General features: G+C 47.7%; 1 protein-coding gene across 8 annotated transcripts in view; it reads right to left on the bottom strand.

Moving 5' to 3' along the window:
- The window catches only part of PRRC2B (proline rich coiled-coil 2B), a 119668-nt gene that overhangs the window by 56488 nt on the left and 48408 nt on the right, over positions 1–14772 (bottom strand). For all 8 annotated transcript variants that reach the window (XM_032257634.1, XM_032257633.1, XM_032257639.1 and 5 more), the window contains exons 2-5: positions 10586–10755; positions 9116–9293; positions 5530–5632; positions 2712–2784 (exon numbers count right to left, since the gene is read on the bottom strand). In XM_032257634.1, the coding sequence (XP_032113525.1) occupies positions 2712–2784; positions 5530–5632; positions 9116–9293; positions 10586–10700 (469 nt within the window). In that variant the 5' untranslated portion in view covers positions 10701–10755. The remainder of the gene's footprint in view (positions 1–2711; positions 2785–5529; positions 5633–9115; positions 9294–10585; positions 10756–14772) is intronic.

Genomic DNA, 14772 nt, shown 5'->3' with positions numbered 1-14772 from the left:
TTTTCCTCACTCCCATTTTTTTGTTTTGTTTTTTGAGATAGGGTCCTGCTCTGTCACCCAGGTTGGTGTACAGTGGTGTGATCACAGCTCACTGCAGCCTCCACCTCTGGTGCTCAGGTGATTCTTTTGCCTCGGCCTTCCAAGTAGCTGGGACTACAGGTGTCCGCCACCACACTTGGCTAATTTTTTTTTTTTTGAGATGGAGTCTCACTCTGTCGCCCAGGCTGGAGGGGGCAGTGGCACGATCTCAGCTCACTATAACCTCCACCTCCTGGGTTCAAGTGGCTGTCCCACGTCAGCCTCCCAAGTAGCTGGGACTACAGGCACGTACCGCCATGCCCAGCTAATTTTTTATATTTTTAGGAGAGATGGGGTTTCACCATGTTAGCCAGAATGGATCTACCCACCTTGGCCTCCCAAAGTGCTGGGATTATAGGCGTGAGCCGCCACACCCAGCCTGATTTTTTGTATTTCTTGTAGAGACAGGGTTTTGTCATGTTGCCCTGGCTGGTCTCAAACTCCTGGACTCAAGCAATCCTCCTGCCATGGCCTCCCAAAGTGCTGGAATTACTAAGATACTACATATACCGTTCTGTACTTCTTTTCACTTAAGAATATGCCCTGGAGATCTTGCCAAATCAATTAGAAAACTTCTGCTTCTTTTCTTTATAGCCAAGTCACATTTCATTAAAGTACTATAATTTTACAGGCATTTCAAGGGACCATTTGCAATCTTCTGCTATTACAATGTGGCAGTGAATAATCCTGTGCACAGATTATTTCACACATGGGCAAGTACAATTCGTAGAGCAATTTCCTTAGGATGCAGTTGCTAGGTCGAAGGGTATTATGTGTTATTATGCCAGGCAGTGCCAAACTGGCTTCTATAGGAGTTGGGCCAATTTATACAGGTTTTTTTTTTTTTTTAATCTTTGTTGTTATTTTTAAATAAAAATTATTATGTTCTATCTACTTCTAAAAATTCTAACTTTATGGAGATTGCAGCAAGCTATCACACCACTGCACTCCAGCCTGGGTAACAGAGCAAGATTCTCTCTCCAAAAAAAAAAAAAAAAAACACACACACACACACACACACACACATACACACACACACACACCCCCCAAAAAAACAAAAATGTAATCTTATGGAAATATAAGATATGGAAAGCCAAAGAATCAGTTACAAGTCCTCATAAAGATCTTCAAAGACCCTTTTGGGGTCAGGCACTGTGGCTTACGCCTATAATCCCAATACTCTGGGAGGCCAAGGTAGGAGGATCACTTGAGCCCAGGAGTTGGAGACCAGCCTGAGCAACATAGTTAGATCTCGTCTCAGTCAGTCAGTCAATCAACCAATCAATAAGCCAGGTGTGGTGGTTCCAGGCCTCAGTTACTCAGGAGGCTGAAGTGGGAGGATGCTTGAGCCTAGGAGTTGGAAACAAGCCTGGGCAACATAATGAAACCTTGTGAACAAAAAGTATCGGCCAGATGTGGTAGTACACAGCTGTGGCCCCAGCTACTCCCAGGCAAGTGCACCTGGTAACCCACATAACTTCAGTCTGTACCCCAAGCCCCCGGGAGAAGCTGGGGTGTTGAAATTAACTGATCGGTCATTTCCCGTTGGAGACTGAGGGAAGAGCTTTGAGCACAGGGATTTCAACCCATAAGGGGCAGGACCTCCTAGGCATGGCAGGCTGGGGGTGAGGTTCAAGAAACGAAGGATGTACAGTTGGTTTTCTAATACAGGCTACTAAAGACCAAGTCTGGTGAAGCCTTGGCTGGCAGGATTAGCGCAAAAGGTGACACCAGGATGGGGGCAAAAAGTGAAAAAGGACAGTCAGTGTGCTTTACAGGAGAAAGGGAATTGTGGGCTTTCCCTGGTGTCCACACCATGACTACCTTCCTTCTCACTCAGAGCTGCTGCCTAGTTTGGTCTGCAGCACAATATGCTAGAAACATTCAAGCTATCATCAAAAATTAGAAGAGCTCATGTAGAAAACCTGGATCTTTTGGTTCTCTCAAGAACATCTGCTGACCTATATTCTCCAAGGACTGAGGGTACTGGAGGGCAGCCTGGCTGAATAGGACTCACCCAAAGTGCTTTAGCCCACTGTTCTAGGCCTGCCTTGGAAGTACTGTGAATGTGTAATTCCCATGAATTTTATTTTAAATCTCTGAATACTGTTTCCTTTGGTCCATCACCCTCATCTTTCTCCTTAGCTACTCCATGGAAGCAGCACAGTGGGCTCTGCGTTGTGGGAGCTTCCTGTGTGGTGGGCACAGTGCTCCTGGTAACACCACATAACCCTCAGAGTGCTTGGGTAGAATGTCCTGCAGGCGGGCCGCTACGACTCCAAGGCTGGCTTCTTCATCAACCCAAGCCACGCAACACCTCCCTCCTTTGGTCCCAGGAAAGAGGAAGCAGATGGTGTTGGCAACCCCGCAGAGTAGGCAGGAGTCCACCAGCAACATGGCCCAGTCAGCGCTCCTCTGTCACAGCAAGAGCATTCATTCCAAGAAACCAAAGAGCTGGCATCTCTGCAGAACCAGTGCCCCACTGTGCACAGGCAAGGGCTCCGTGGAACGGTACCCCTTTGTGGAAGAGTCCTCAAAGCTTCTAGGTGCCTAGACCCAACCAGACAGTCTAGAAAAGGCATTTACCTCCCCTTCCCTACCACCCCCAAACACACACACAGGTGCACACTTACCACCTTCGTGTCCTACTGGCTTTCCATTCAGCTGTGCCCATGACTTTGGTCCACCTGGCACTGAATTTGTATTCTGAAAGAAGGAAGAGAATCAGAAGAGGGCGAGCTCCCTAAGTCCGCTGCACAGTAACAGCCCATTACAACAAGGTGCCAAGAGACCAGCACCTTAGATTCAAACTCTATACGGATCCATCCATCCATCACCACTTTCTGAGCAGCAGCAAAGCCCTGAACCTCCCCTGGAATGTATGCTCCACGCAGCAGTCCCAGGGACCAGAAAATGCCACACTCACTCTACAGACAAGGAGCAGGACTTGGGGAGTGATGGGCTTCAAGTCACATAGGCAGTGACACAGCAAAGCCAGGACCCAAACCTGTCTCCCTTCGTGCTATGCTCTGGAACCTCCTGTGCCCAAATAAAGATACTTTATTTTGCTCCAGAGACAAAGACTGAGGTCCAATTCCAGCATGTGTCTTTAAAACTGTGCCACTGCTAACAAAGAATGCAAAGATGCTAACTGGGTGGGCCGGCTGCAGCGCTTTCTGCAGTGACTGTGACTCTACAAGGCACAGCTCCCCTCCTGAGAACCCTGCTAGCTCACCTCTGCTGAAAACTCACCAGGGTCAGCATTACGTATGGCATGTCCAGTTTGACTGAGTGTTCACCACACCCTGGGAAGGTTCTACTCACATCCCCCACTGAGGCTCAGAGAAGAGTGAGTCAGATGCAGAATAGCAGGACCAGGACCAGCCTCCACCCCGCCTATTACCAGTGCCCTTTCTCGTCCCTAACCATTAAGGTCACCCGTCTTTCCAGTCAACTAACATTCAACTCACAGCCTTTCTAACTGAAGGTAAAAATACACAAAACAAAGCTGCTGCAGCATGAAGTTTCCCCACTTACTGGATGAAATGCCAGATTAAGTCATTACCCTTTCCCTCCCACCCCCACCCGCCTCAACCAGCACCATCCACTCACAAGGCAGATAACCGTCTCTCTTGCCTGTGATGCAGAGCTGACCAGCTATAGCAATCCATTTACTTATCACAGAGCTGCCCTGAATGCTTTATACGGGCAACCTGGGGTGCCTAAGTTTCCCTGCCACAGACTACAGAAGGGCAGGGTCAGTGGCACAATTCGGGCAGTGCAGCTGGGGCCAGACACGTCCCACAGGTCGGCTGGAGGTCTTCAGATCCAGCACTAAGCAGGGGGCACAGGGGCTCCCCACCACACAAGCCCTCCATTGAGGGCCTGTAATATGCTAATACAACCCCATTTCTCCACTCCTCTCGCCTCTGCAGTTACAGGGATGACTCCCCTGGCATTAATCTAGAAAGAACACCTGCAGGACCAAGAAGGCTGCTGAGACTGCTAGCAAATTTCATCCCAAGAGCAGAGCTGCTGTGATCCCTCTGTGCAGATGTTCTAAAACTCGCAAAACACTGGGCGCCTCTTCCTACCCACCCCTCACATGTAAGAGAAAACCAGGTAGCAGCAAAGAAATGCTGAGTACTGGATAAGGTGGCCCCTGTGCCAGCTCCAGGATGGGTTGCCCTTCCTTGGTGTAGTGCTGCCCCTTCAGCAATCCATTCAAACAGACGCCCAGGACCTCACCCACAGTCCCCAGTGGTGAGGCTGGACACATATATAACAGGCGTCAGAGCGAAATCTGACATCTGAGCTCTATCAGCTCACTCCGTTTCTTTCAAATTCTGGGAAACAGCAAGAACTCAACTCTAAGTACTCTGACTGGCCTACATGTCCCAGTGGATTCAGGCCAATGAAAAGGGTGTCTTGCATGATTATAGACCTCTTTTCTTCTTTGCCTTTAATTTTAAAAGCACGGTTCAGTGTTAGGTGGGGAGAGGGTGTCCTGGCAAAGCCACAGACTTCCCTGAGTATGGTTAAAGCAGAGAGGGAATGACATTTGAGAGCTTACATTGCCCAGGTAGCAAGGCAAAACCAAAATATGTTCATTCCAGTTATCAAGAGAGCTGGTGAATACAAGATATCTATGTCTACATTTCTTTTTGTCTTGTAAAAAATTCATAAACTTCTCATCTAGATTTCTAGCTCCGGCTAAGTATAACCTCCTGCTGATCTCTGGAAACCTGTAGCCAGACTCTGATGGACTGAGTGTATTATGAGCTCTTGCTTGGTTACATCATTACTTTTTGCTTTGAAAAACATTTAAAACGTATCAACAAATAAAGCATTGTAGCTGCGTATTCCCGAAGCAATGTTCTGAGAGACATTAGTCCCTAGAGACATTCAGTGAAGAAATGTTTCCGAGGACAAATAAATTTGGGGAGTGCTGCCCATTACATTATATCTTCTTCTCCAAGACACTCAGTAGATGTTAGCATATGAAAGACACTGAGAAGTACTGCAGGAAAGCAGCTTGCTTCATTTTGCTTTTCAAACTCACCTGGCCAGTGAACCTTTCCGTGGCCTACCACTTTTTGTCTTCTTGCGACCCAAACTTCCAGGGAGCTCACTTGGGGAAACCCTGAACTAGTCTGTAGTCCAGCCTAAGTGACCCTGTCTCAAGTAAATCAACAGGAACCAAAGTAGGTGCCTGTATCCTAGTCTGTATCTGAGGTCTTTTTCCAAAAGTTGCAGATTAAATTTCTTCACCAGTGACCACGACAGTTTCCCATGCCAGTTTTCTAAAGTCAGTCATCGAGTGTGCCTCTGGAATAGACAGGTCATGCACAACCACACTTCTCAGTAGCAACTCCTCCCAGCCCCCAGCGACAAGTACACTTAGAGGCTACCATGCTCAGGAAACAGTCGGGATGGGGTCCCAACACCTACCTCCTGACTGATTGACTGTGTCGGTTTCTGCAAATTGGAGACAGATTTCTGCAAACCCGGCTGCGGCAGCGACTCCGGCGGCTGAGAGGCCGTCGCACTGGAACTGGACAAAGAAAGGCAGGGCAGGGGGTCAGGCTCGGCACAGAGTGCCCTGGCCAGGTCTCTGTGTTCCCAGGAGCCACAGCTGTTCAGCGGCTCACAGGAAGCAGACCTTATCTGGACAATAAAAATGACTTCCCAGTAGGTTCTTATGCTAGCAAAAACAAATGAGAAAACAAACCATGCTTAACATCTAGTCACTGACATTTTAAATTAGCACAAGACAGTCTTCTGCCGTTTCTTTTGCTTTCTTTTTTCTTTCTTTTTTTTTTTTTTTTTTTTTTTTTCTGAGACAGGGGGTCTCACTCTATTGCCCAGGCTGGAGTGTAGCGGGGTACATTTGGCTCACTGCAACCTCTGCTTCCCCGCCTCAAGCGATCCTCTTACCTCAGCCTTCCGAGTAGCTGGGACTAGAGGCGTGAGCCACCTCATCTGGCCTCTGAGGTGTGAGCCACCTCATCTGGCCTCTTTTTTTTAAAATAAAACTTTTCTGCCTTCTTGTACAGCTTTCTGTCTGCAAAAACTAAAAGCTCACTGTAAACAACGCAAGTGATGAAGGATGTGCCAACAGGGAAGATAAGTCACTGAAATGAGGGGCTTGTGGCCCTTCCTCCAGACCCAGAGACCCACACTTACTCAGGGGGCTGATGTTTTTACCTCCTCCCAGCTTACAAAATAAATACATGCTTATAGTAAAAATAAACTTATAAATAAAAGTAGGTAACACAGGATATCACAATCTCATCATCCAGAGAGAAACTCCAAGCAGACTTTTCTGTATCTGTGAATATAGTTTTGTTTTTAACAGGCAGAGAGTTTTACACTGCAGGAATATAGTATTTTTCTAACAGAAGTGGAGTAACCCCATACATATAGCTCCATGACTTTTTTTTACTTCATGCATCTGAAGATCTTTTCACCACCATAGACATGAATCTTCCTTTTGCTTTTAATGACCACACAACACAACTAGACAGTCCGTAATTTAACCAATCTTTCATAAGGGTTTTCCCCCCCATTACAGATGTAACTACAATAAGAATTGTTTTCATTTTTTTGAGATGGAGTCTCACTCTGTTGCCCAGGGTGGAGTGCAGTGGCGTGATCTTGACTCACTGCAACCCCAGCCTCTCAGGTTCAAGCGATACTCCTGCCTCAGCCTCCCAAGTATCTGGGATTACAGGCATGAGTCACCACGCCTGGCTAATTTTTTTATTTTTAGTAGAGATGGGGTTTCTCCTTGTTGTCCAGGCTGGTCTTGAACTCCTGACCCTCAGGTTATCCACCAGCCGTGGCCTCCCAAAGTGCTAGGATTACAGGCGTGAGCCACTGTACCCGGCCAAGAATTCTTTTTGTTACATATCTTTGCACCCTTTTTCTGTAAGTAATCCCATGGAATAGGGCCTTATAAATAGAAATGCTGGATCAAAAGATGTTTTGAAGTTTAAAAGCTATTTCCAGGCTGCTCCCCAAAAAAGGCTGTGTCAGTGAATTTACACTCCACAGGTGAAGTGATAAAGGTGATGAGAAATGGCCAAATGAAGGTTTCTGCTCTAACTCAGTGCTCCACTCACTGAATCCAACTTTCTGCTGGACAAGATTCAAGGAGGGCAGCCACGCCCCTGGCTTATCTGTAAATGGAAGTGGCTTATCTGTAAATGGAAGCCAAACTCTACAGACACCCTCTTCCAAGATTCACCTAACCCAGGCAACTCAGCGTTGGTGATTATTACAAAGGGAATGCTAACGATCGGTTCTCACATCTCCTTCTACCTAAAAGAGAAGCTTTCAGGTAGTGGCACTTGTGTTCTCCAAATCTAAGAACTGAGTTCCCACACTGTGGGCCCACTTGCCACCTGACACCTTGGTGAGAGGATGTGGCCCAGGGGCGGCAGAGAACCACACCGGGGTCTGTGCCTTAACCAAAGCTCCACCCTCACCTCGTCCCTGGCAGACAAGCTCCAGCACAACTGGCCCCCACTGGAGCCACCGAGGCAGAGTAAGGGCTGGATATCAGGAGGGAGTAACACTTTGTCCTCTCTAGAACTTTTGGTGGTACAGAGGTACTTCAGTCCTTCCATTAAAATGTGCAATATCCATGTCACTACAGAGCTTGTGATGTGAATGGAGCGATGACAGTAGCCAGTATCTGTCCCTCCTCTGTGCCAGGTTTGGGCTAAGCACTTTACCTATGCTGGCTCATCAATGCCTCATGGATACCTCGGAACTACCAGCAGAGGCAGGTATCATTCCTACTTCAAGGGAGGCTCAGAAGTCAAACAATTCTCCAGGTTCCATCAAGCTAATAAGTGGTATAGCTGGAAACCACGTAAGGCTGTCAGATTTCAAAAGTCATGCTACACTGCCCATCAATACAATCCCTAAGCAAACTGTTAGAAACATTTTAAAAATAACTTCTAAGGCCCTATTTTGATTATTACTTTATAATCATCTAGCTGAATAACTAGCTCAGTCTCTACATCCTGTCTGAAGTAACTACAGGGAACAATTTTACAAAAGCTGCCGTGGTCATTTCCAGCACAGACTTGAAAGAAGAGGATGCTGGGATGGGCAGGCTAAGATCTGGGTCCCTTTTACCATCTGGTTTCCTACATCAGTAGGGAGGCCAGGAGGTCAGCATGCAGGCCAGGAGGGCACTGCCGGCAGACAGCTTTGTTCACGTTCCTCAACAGGCAAAGCCCAGCAGCAGTTTCTGCCTGCCAGCCTCAGCAAGGCCCTGTCCCTCCCTGAACACATCCTCTTCCCTGAATAGTCTTAGCACTGGCTGAACACTCAAGAGAGGACTCACAGTAGGAGGCAAGGGTGCAGCCACACAAGTGGGCCCCAGGAAGCCAGGCCCTGTGTTTTCAGCTCACCACACAGGGGCTGTTTCTCTAATGACAGCACCATGCCACCCTCAGCACCCCCAGGGCTTCTGTAAGTACTGTGCTGGCAGGAGGTGAGCGTCCAGGGAGGCTGCAATACAATGATAGTGGAGGATTCTGTGTTGCTCTTACTCATGACTGGGTCGGTTTAGAGCAACGGCAGAAGTCTCCTGTCTGGGAAGCTGCTAGGCCCACAATTAGGGAGGCTGCACGCTTCTCTGCCAAATTCAGCTCACGGGGAATGAGTTTTCAAGCCCCAGCTCTGTCCACAGTGTTTCTTACAGGAACTGACTCTGAGTCATTGCATAAGCTCCTCTGGGGTGATGAGGCCTTTCCTAATAAGGCACAAAGGAAAACTGGTCACTGGGGATAAGGCTGTCCACAGATGTGCCGCTCTACTGGCTCCAGAAGCCAGGAAAAATGAAGGCAGGGAATAAGAAACACACGAAGCACCAGGGCAGGAGAGGAGGCAGCTTCATTTGCATCTTCCAGTTTCCCAGTTCTGCTGCTGCAAAACTAGCAGTTCCATCTGCCAAAGGGAAGGATCCTGGGGCCACCCCTAGAGAGCTAGCTCCCACTCACCACCCGACTCCTCTGTTTACCTCTTTGGGTCTTGCTGATCCTGCTTGTTTGCCCATCCCGTCCCGTCCTTGGGTACTATCACGATGTTGGGGTCGTTTCCTTTGTTTTCAGACTTCAAGCTCGGCAGGTTTGCAGGCGGTGGCATGCGCCGGGCTGCGGCAACTTTCCCAAGACTCTGTAAGCCATGTCTAGGAATAACTGTAGGGAGAGGGGCAGGGAACAGACACCATGCAGAAAAGTCACAGAAGAAGCCTGACACATTCAGCTGTTCTTTCAAACTCTAAGTGATCATGACAAAGCTAACCAAACAAAAAGCAAGGGGCAGACCAGAAGTGGAACAAATGTTTGGCATCACTTTAGTCACTTTATAAGCTCTCCACTGATGACTACAGGGACAAAGGAGCTGCTGAAACCTGTACAAAGGCTTCCATTTCACTAGTGGGCAGGACAAGGCTGGGGGACTTTATGACATGGGTTAGGAGCCAGGTCCAGGAACCTCCAGCTGACACAGGAAACGCCTCTCTGCAAGTTGAGACAGCTCTGGTCTCATTACGGACAGCTCTGCCTAGACCCAAACCAAGACTGAACAGGGGCCCTTCGACATTCATGAAGTCTTCATGGAGTGTGGACAGGATCAGTATGAACTTTTCCAACAAGTTCCAGAATATCAAGAACCATAAAAGCTAAAAAGGCTAATAACACACCAGGCGCAGTGGCACACGTGTAATCCCAGCACTTTGGGAGGCTGAAGCGGGCAGATCACAAGGTCAGGAGATCGAGACCATCCTGGCCAATATGGTGAAACCCTGTCTCTACTAAAAATACAAAAATTAGCCAGTCTCATAACCTGGTCTCAAAATAAATAAATAAATATTTAAAGACAAATATTTTTTTCTTTTTTTGAGACAGAATCTTGCTTTGTCATCCAGGCGGGAATACAATGGCAACATCTCGGCTCACTGCAACCTTCGCCTCCCGGGTTCAAGCAATTCTCTGCCTCAGCTTCCTGAGTAGCTGGGATTATAGGTGCCTGCCACCATGCCCAGCTAGTTTCTTTTTTGTATTTTTAGTAGAAACGGGGTTTCATCATCTTGGCCAGGCTGGTCTTGAACTCCTTACCTCATGATCCACCTGCCTCCGCCTCTCAAAGTGCTGGGATTACAGGTGTGAGCCACCTCGTCCAGCCAAAAAAAAAATTGTTTTAAGGTTAACACTAACGTATATTAAGTCTCATTCTACCCATCAGGATAAAAATATCCACAGGTTCAATAAGGTAATTAGTGGAGAAATAATTCCACTACAGGAAGAATCAGCATGCTCAAGGCTCTGAAATCACACCTCAAGTAGAAAATAGAGGGTGATTCTACACGCATGCCCAGAAGTCTGGTGTGCCAGGACCATACTGTCTAACCAGGTGGGGGGACTCTGGGTTTCTGGAGTTTGTCACTAGAAGAAAGTCTGAGGAACTGGCCTTGAACCCCGGGCCTTACCTGAGGATCTAATTGCGTCTACTGATTTTCCTTTATATTTATCAAACAGGCTGAGAGTCGAATACTTGCTTTTCCCATCCTTGCCCTTGGTAATTTGCCCCAAACGATCGGACATTGCGATGAAATGTCATCTAGTAAAGAAATTTTTCTTGGCACCGCTCCCGATCTGCCTTTGAAATAGAGAAGAAAAAAAAGTGTCACTCCAGCAGAACCTCTGACCCAGCGGAGTGAATTCTTCAGGAATCATGGACCTCCTTGAAGACCGGAAGACAACTTTGGACTGTCCTTAGAAAAGTGCTCTCACTGCCCCCAAGGCTGTTCATTCACATTTACAGGGCATTTTGAAGACACCTGGAGGCAATCTGTGGAGCACTCCAAGTCCCCACCTGCTATTCAGTCCTCTCACTGAGTTTGGTGGAGTCTACTGCACACCAACCACGCTGACATGTAAACTTCAACAGAGCCATCTCCAAGTCAAGGACAGTTCCAAGACGCAAAAATGAATGCTCAGTACCTGTAGGACATCCATGTATAACATCGAAAATAAGGCTAGCAGAATAGGGGAGGTACACTTACACCACGCTGTTCATCTTAAAGACAAGCAAAACCAAATCAAAGGAGGGCAACCAAAGAATTATCCTTCAGAAATAATTGGGTATATGCACTTTTCAAAATAAACAACTAGTACCCAGAGAGAAAACATCTGCTCAGGCAACAAAAGTGGTCTCTAAGGTACATGCATGGAAAAGAGAAAGCAAGAACTCCCTAGGGCTGGCGAGGGAGACTACATGAGGGCTATACCATCTGCACCTGCCCCCCTCAACCTTTGTTTTGGAGACAGTCTTGCTCTGCTACCAGGCTGGAGTGTAGTTGCTCGACCTCAGCTCACTGAAACCTCCACCTCCTGAGTTCAAGCAATTCTCCTGCCTCAGCCTTCCAAGTAGTGGAATTACAGGAATGTGCCACCACGCCCAGCTATTTTTTTATATTTAGTAGAAATGGGGTTACACCATGTTGGCCAGATGGTCTCAATCTCTTTGACCTCATCATCTGCCCACCCTGGCTCTCCCAAAGTGCTGGGATTACAGGCATGAGCCACCGCACCCGACCTGCTTGCCCCTTTCAAGGGAAAACCTTGAAAAGATCTCCGAGAAAGAAGCTTGCTTCTTTCTTCTCTCACTTTCTAATGTTCTATAGGTGTCCGTGAGTCAATTAGCAGTCTCTCCACCAGTTCATTCATTCACTCACTCATTCATTCATTCAAATACTAAGTGACTGGCTGGGCATGGTGACTCACGCCTGTAATCCCAGCACTTTGGGAGGCTGAGGTGGGCAAATCACTTAAGGTCAGGAGTTCGAGACCAGCCTGGCCACCATGGTGAAATCCCCTGTCTACTAAAAATACAAAAATTAGCCAGGTGTGCTGCCTTTTATTCCATACCCAACCTTGGCAATAGGTTCTAAACTTTCTTACCAAAAAACAGAAACACTTGATGGGCTCAGTGGCTCATGCCTGTAATCTAGCTACTCAGGAAGGCTGAGGTGGGAGGACTACTTGAGGCCAGAAGTTTGAGACCAGCCTAGTCAACACAGCAAGACACTGTCTCTAAAAAAATTAAAATAGGCCAGGTGTGGTAGCTCACACCTATAATCCACTTTGGGAGGCTGAGGTGGGTAGATCACCTGAGGTCAGGAGTTCGAGACCAGCCTGGCCAACATGGCAAAACCCCATCTTTACTAAAATTACAAAAATTAGCCGGGCGTGGTGGTGCATGCTTATGATCCCAGCTACTGGGGAGGCTGAGACATAAGAATCGCTTGAAGCCAGGAGGCGGAAGTTGCAGTGAGCTGAGACTTCGCCACTGCACTCCAGACTGGGTGACAGAAGATTTCATCTCTAAATAAATAAATAGCAGAGCATGTTGGTGTGCACCTACAGTCCCAGCTACTTAGGCGGCTGAGGCAGGAGGATCACCTGAGCCCAGGAGCTTGAGGCTGCAATAAGCTACGATCAGGCCACTGCACTCCAACCTGAGCAACAGAGGCAGATCCCATCACTTAAAAAACAAAACTTGTGTGACCCTCACTTCTCCCTGGAAAACAAAGCTAAAGCAATAATTAAGGCATGTGGATAACATGTCTTCAACAACATAATGGCAACAACTATGATCTCTCATTTTGTCACTGACTGGTAAAAGGCACTTGGTGGTAGCTGCGGAAGCAAGGCTTGCCATTTCACCATCTTGTTCTGACACCATGCAGGCCAGGAGGAACACACCCATGTTGTGGGCAGGAAATATGTACCCTGAAGGATGATTTTAAAGATAAAACTCTACAGTATATTGTGATCCAAATAAAACACAGGGAACTGAAACCGATTACAAACAGGGGCCAAAACAAGTGAGATGAAAGATGCTGACTGAGCCAGTCCCATGTCAAACACGCAAGTGTGCAAACCATCCTTTCATTCATTTAACAGGTACTGACTGATACCTAAGATCTGCCAGTCACTGAGGGACAGATTCACATGCAGTTCCTATCAGGAAATGCTCACAAAGAACGCAGGAAGATGGATGCTGAGAGATGAGCAGTCATAAGTCGGATCTGTATGAGCAGGGGACACAACCAAGTGGCCAACACTGCACCCTTCTTCGAGGAACTTCTCTCCTCCCCACATGGCTTCAGCCATCCTGGTTGGTTACTTAACTCCCTTCCCGCACCCAAATCTCAGTTTATTCAGCTGCGGCCATGGGCCAAGGAATACCAGGGTGTTTGAAAATGTGTAGGAGCATTTTTGATGTCACAATGATGTGAGTGCCGCCCACATTCAGTGGCCAAGCCCAAGGATGCTGACTGTACTAGCGTGTGTAGGAGAGTCTGGCACAATGAAGAAACATAACAGCAAAAGCGCTTCCAAGAGCTCACTGCCTCCAAGTTACCTGCCAGTAGCCACTTGACCCCAGAAGCCCTCCCCAGACCCCACTTCCTGCAGCGGAGCAAAGGGCAGCAATGCTCAGGATGGGAGTCAGTCCCACATGCCCGATTCTGATTGTGGTGCCCAGGACCTGTCTGCTTCCTTGCCCTGGGGTCCATGGACCATTTTAAATCTCCCTCCCTGAGGCTAGGTCTAGTGTGTTTCTGTCCCACTCCCCAAAAGTCATAATTAATAAGAGCATCCCTCCCTGAGCTAGACTGCAAGCCTCTTGAGGACAGAGCGAGATCCTGTCTCAAAAACAAAAACGATAACAACAACAACAAAATTAAAGGCAAGAGAAAAAAAGATTTACCAGCCATTCTGATTTAACAAATCAGGCATGTGAAGATTTCACATTGTATAATTTCTTTTCTTTCTTTTTTCTGAGACAAAGTTTCTCCCTGTCGCCCAGGCTGGAGTGCAGTGGCACCGTCTCAGCTCACTGCAACCACCACCTCCTGCCTCAGCCTCCTGAATAGCCGGAATTATAGGTGTGTGTCGCCACGTTGGAGGCAGAGGTTGCAGTGAGCCAAGATTGTGCCACTGCACTCAGCCTGGGCTAATTTTCTGTATTTTTAGTAGAGACAAGATTTCGCCATGTTGCCCAGGCAGGTCTCAAACTCCTGGCCTCAAGTGATCCGTCCACCTCAGCTTCCCAAAATGCTGGGATGAAAAGCATGAGCCACTGTGCCTGACAACATCAAATGATTTCTTAAATCAAATGTCAAGTTTTTTCCTTTTTGTTGAGACAGAGTCTCACTCTGTCACCTAGGCTGGAGTGCAGTGGCAAGATATCGGCTCATTGCAAACTCCACCACCCAGATTCAAGCAATTCTTCTGTCTCAGCCTCCCAAGTAGCTGGGATTACAGGCATGCACCACCATGCCCTGCTAAAATGTCATTTAATTCTGAAAATTGATCAGAAATTGTTCGTATAAATGTTGCTAAAAAGTCCTCTTAAAAGCTGTTAGCTGGCCGGGTGCAGTGGCTCAAGCCTGTAATCCCAGCACTTTGGGAGGCCAAGGCGGGTGGATCACGAGGTCAAGAGATCGAGACCATCCTGGTCAACATGGTGAAACCCCGTCTCTGCTAAAAATACAAAACATTAGCTGGGCATGGTGGCGCGTGCCTGTAATCCCAGCTACTCAGGAGGCTGAGGCAGGAGAATTGCCTGAACCCAGGCTGGAGTGCAATGGCGCGATCTCGGCTCACC

Source organism: Sapajus apella, unplaced genomic scaffold, assembly GCF_009761245.1.
Source record: "Sapajus apella isolate SASKATOON/1434 unplaced genomic scaffold, GSC_monkey_1.0 scaffold97, whole genome shotgun sequence".
Classification (NCBI taxonomy): Eukaryota; Metazoa; Chordata; class Mammalia; order Primates; family Cebidae; genus Sapajus; species Sapajus apella.
Note: the sequence above shows the minus strand (reverse complement) of the source record. Positions and strands in the feature narration are given on the sequence as shown.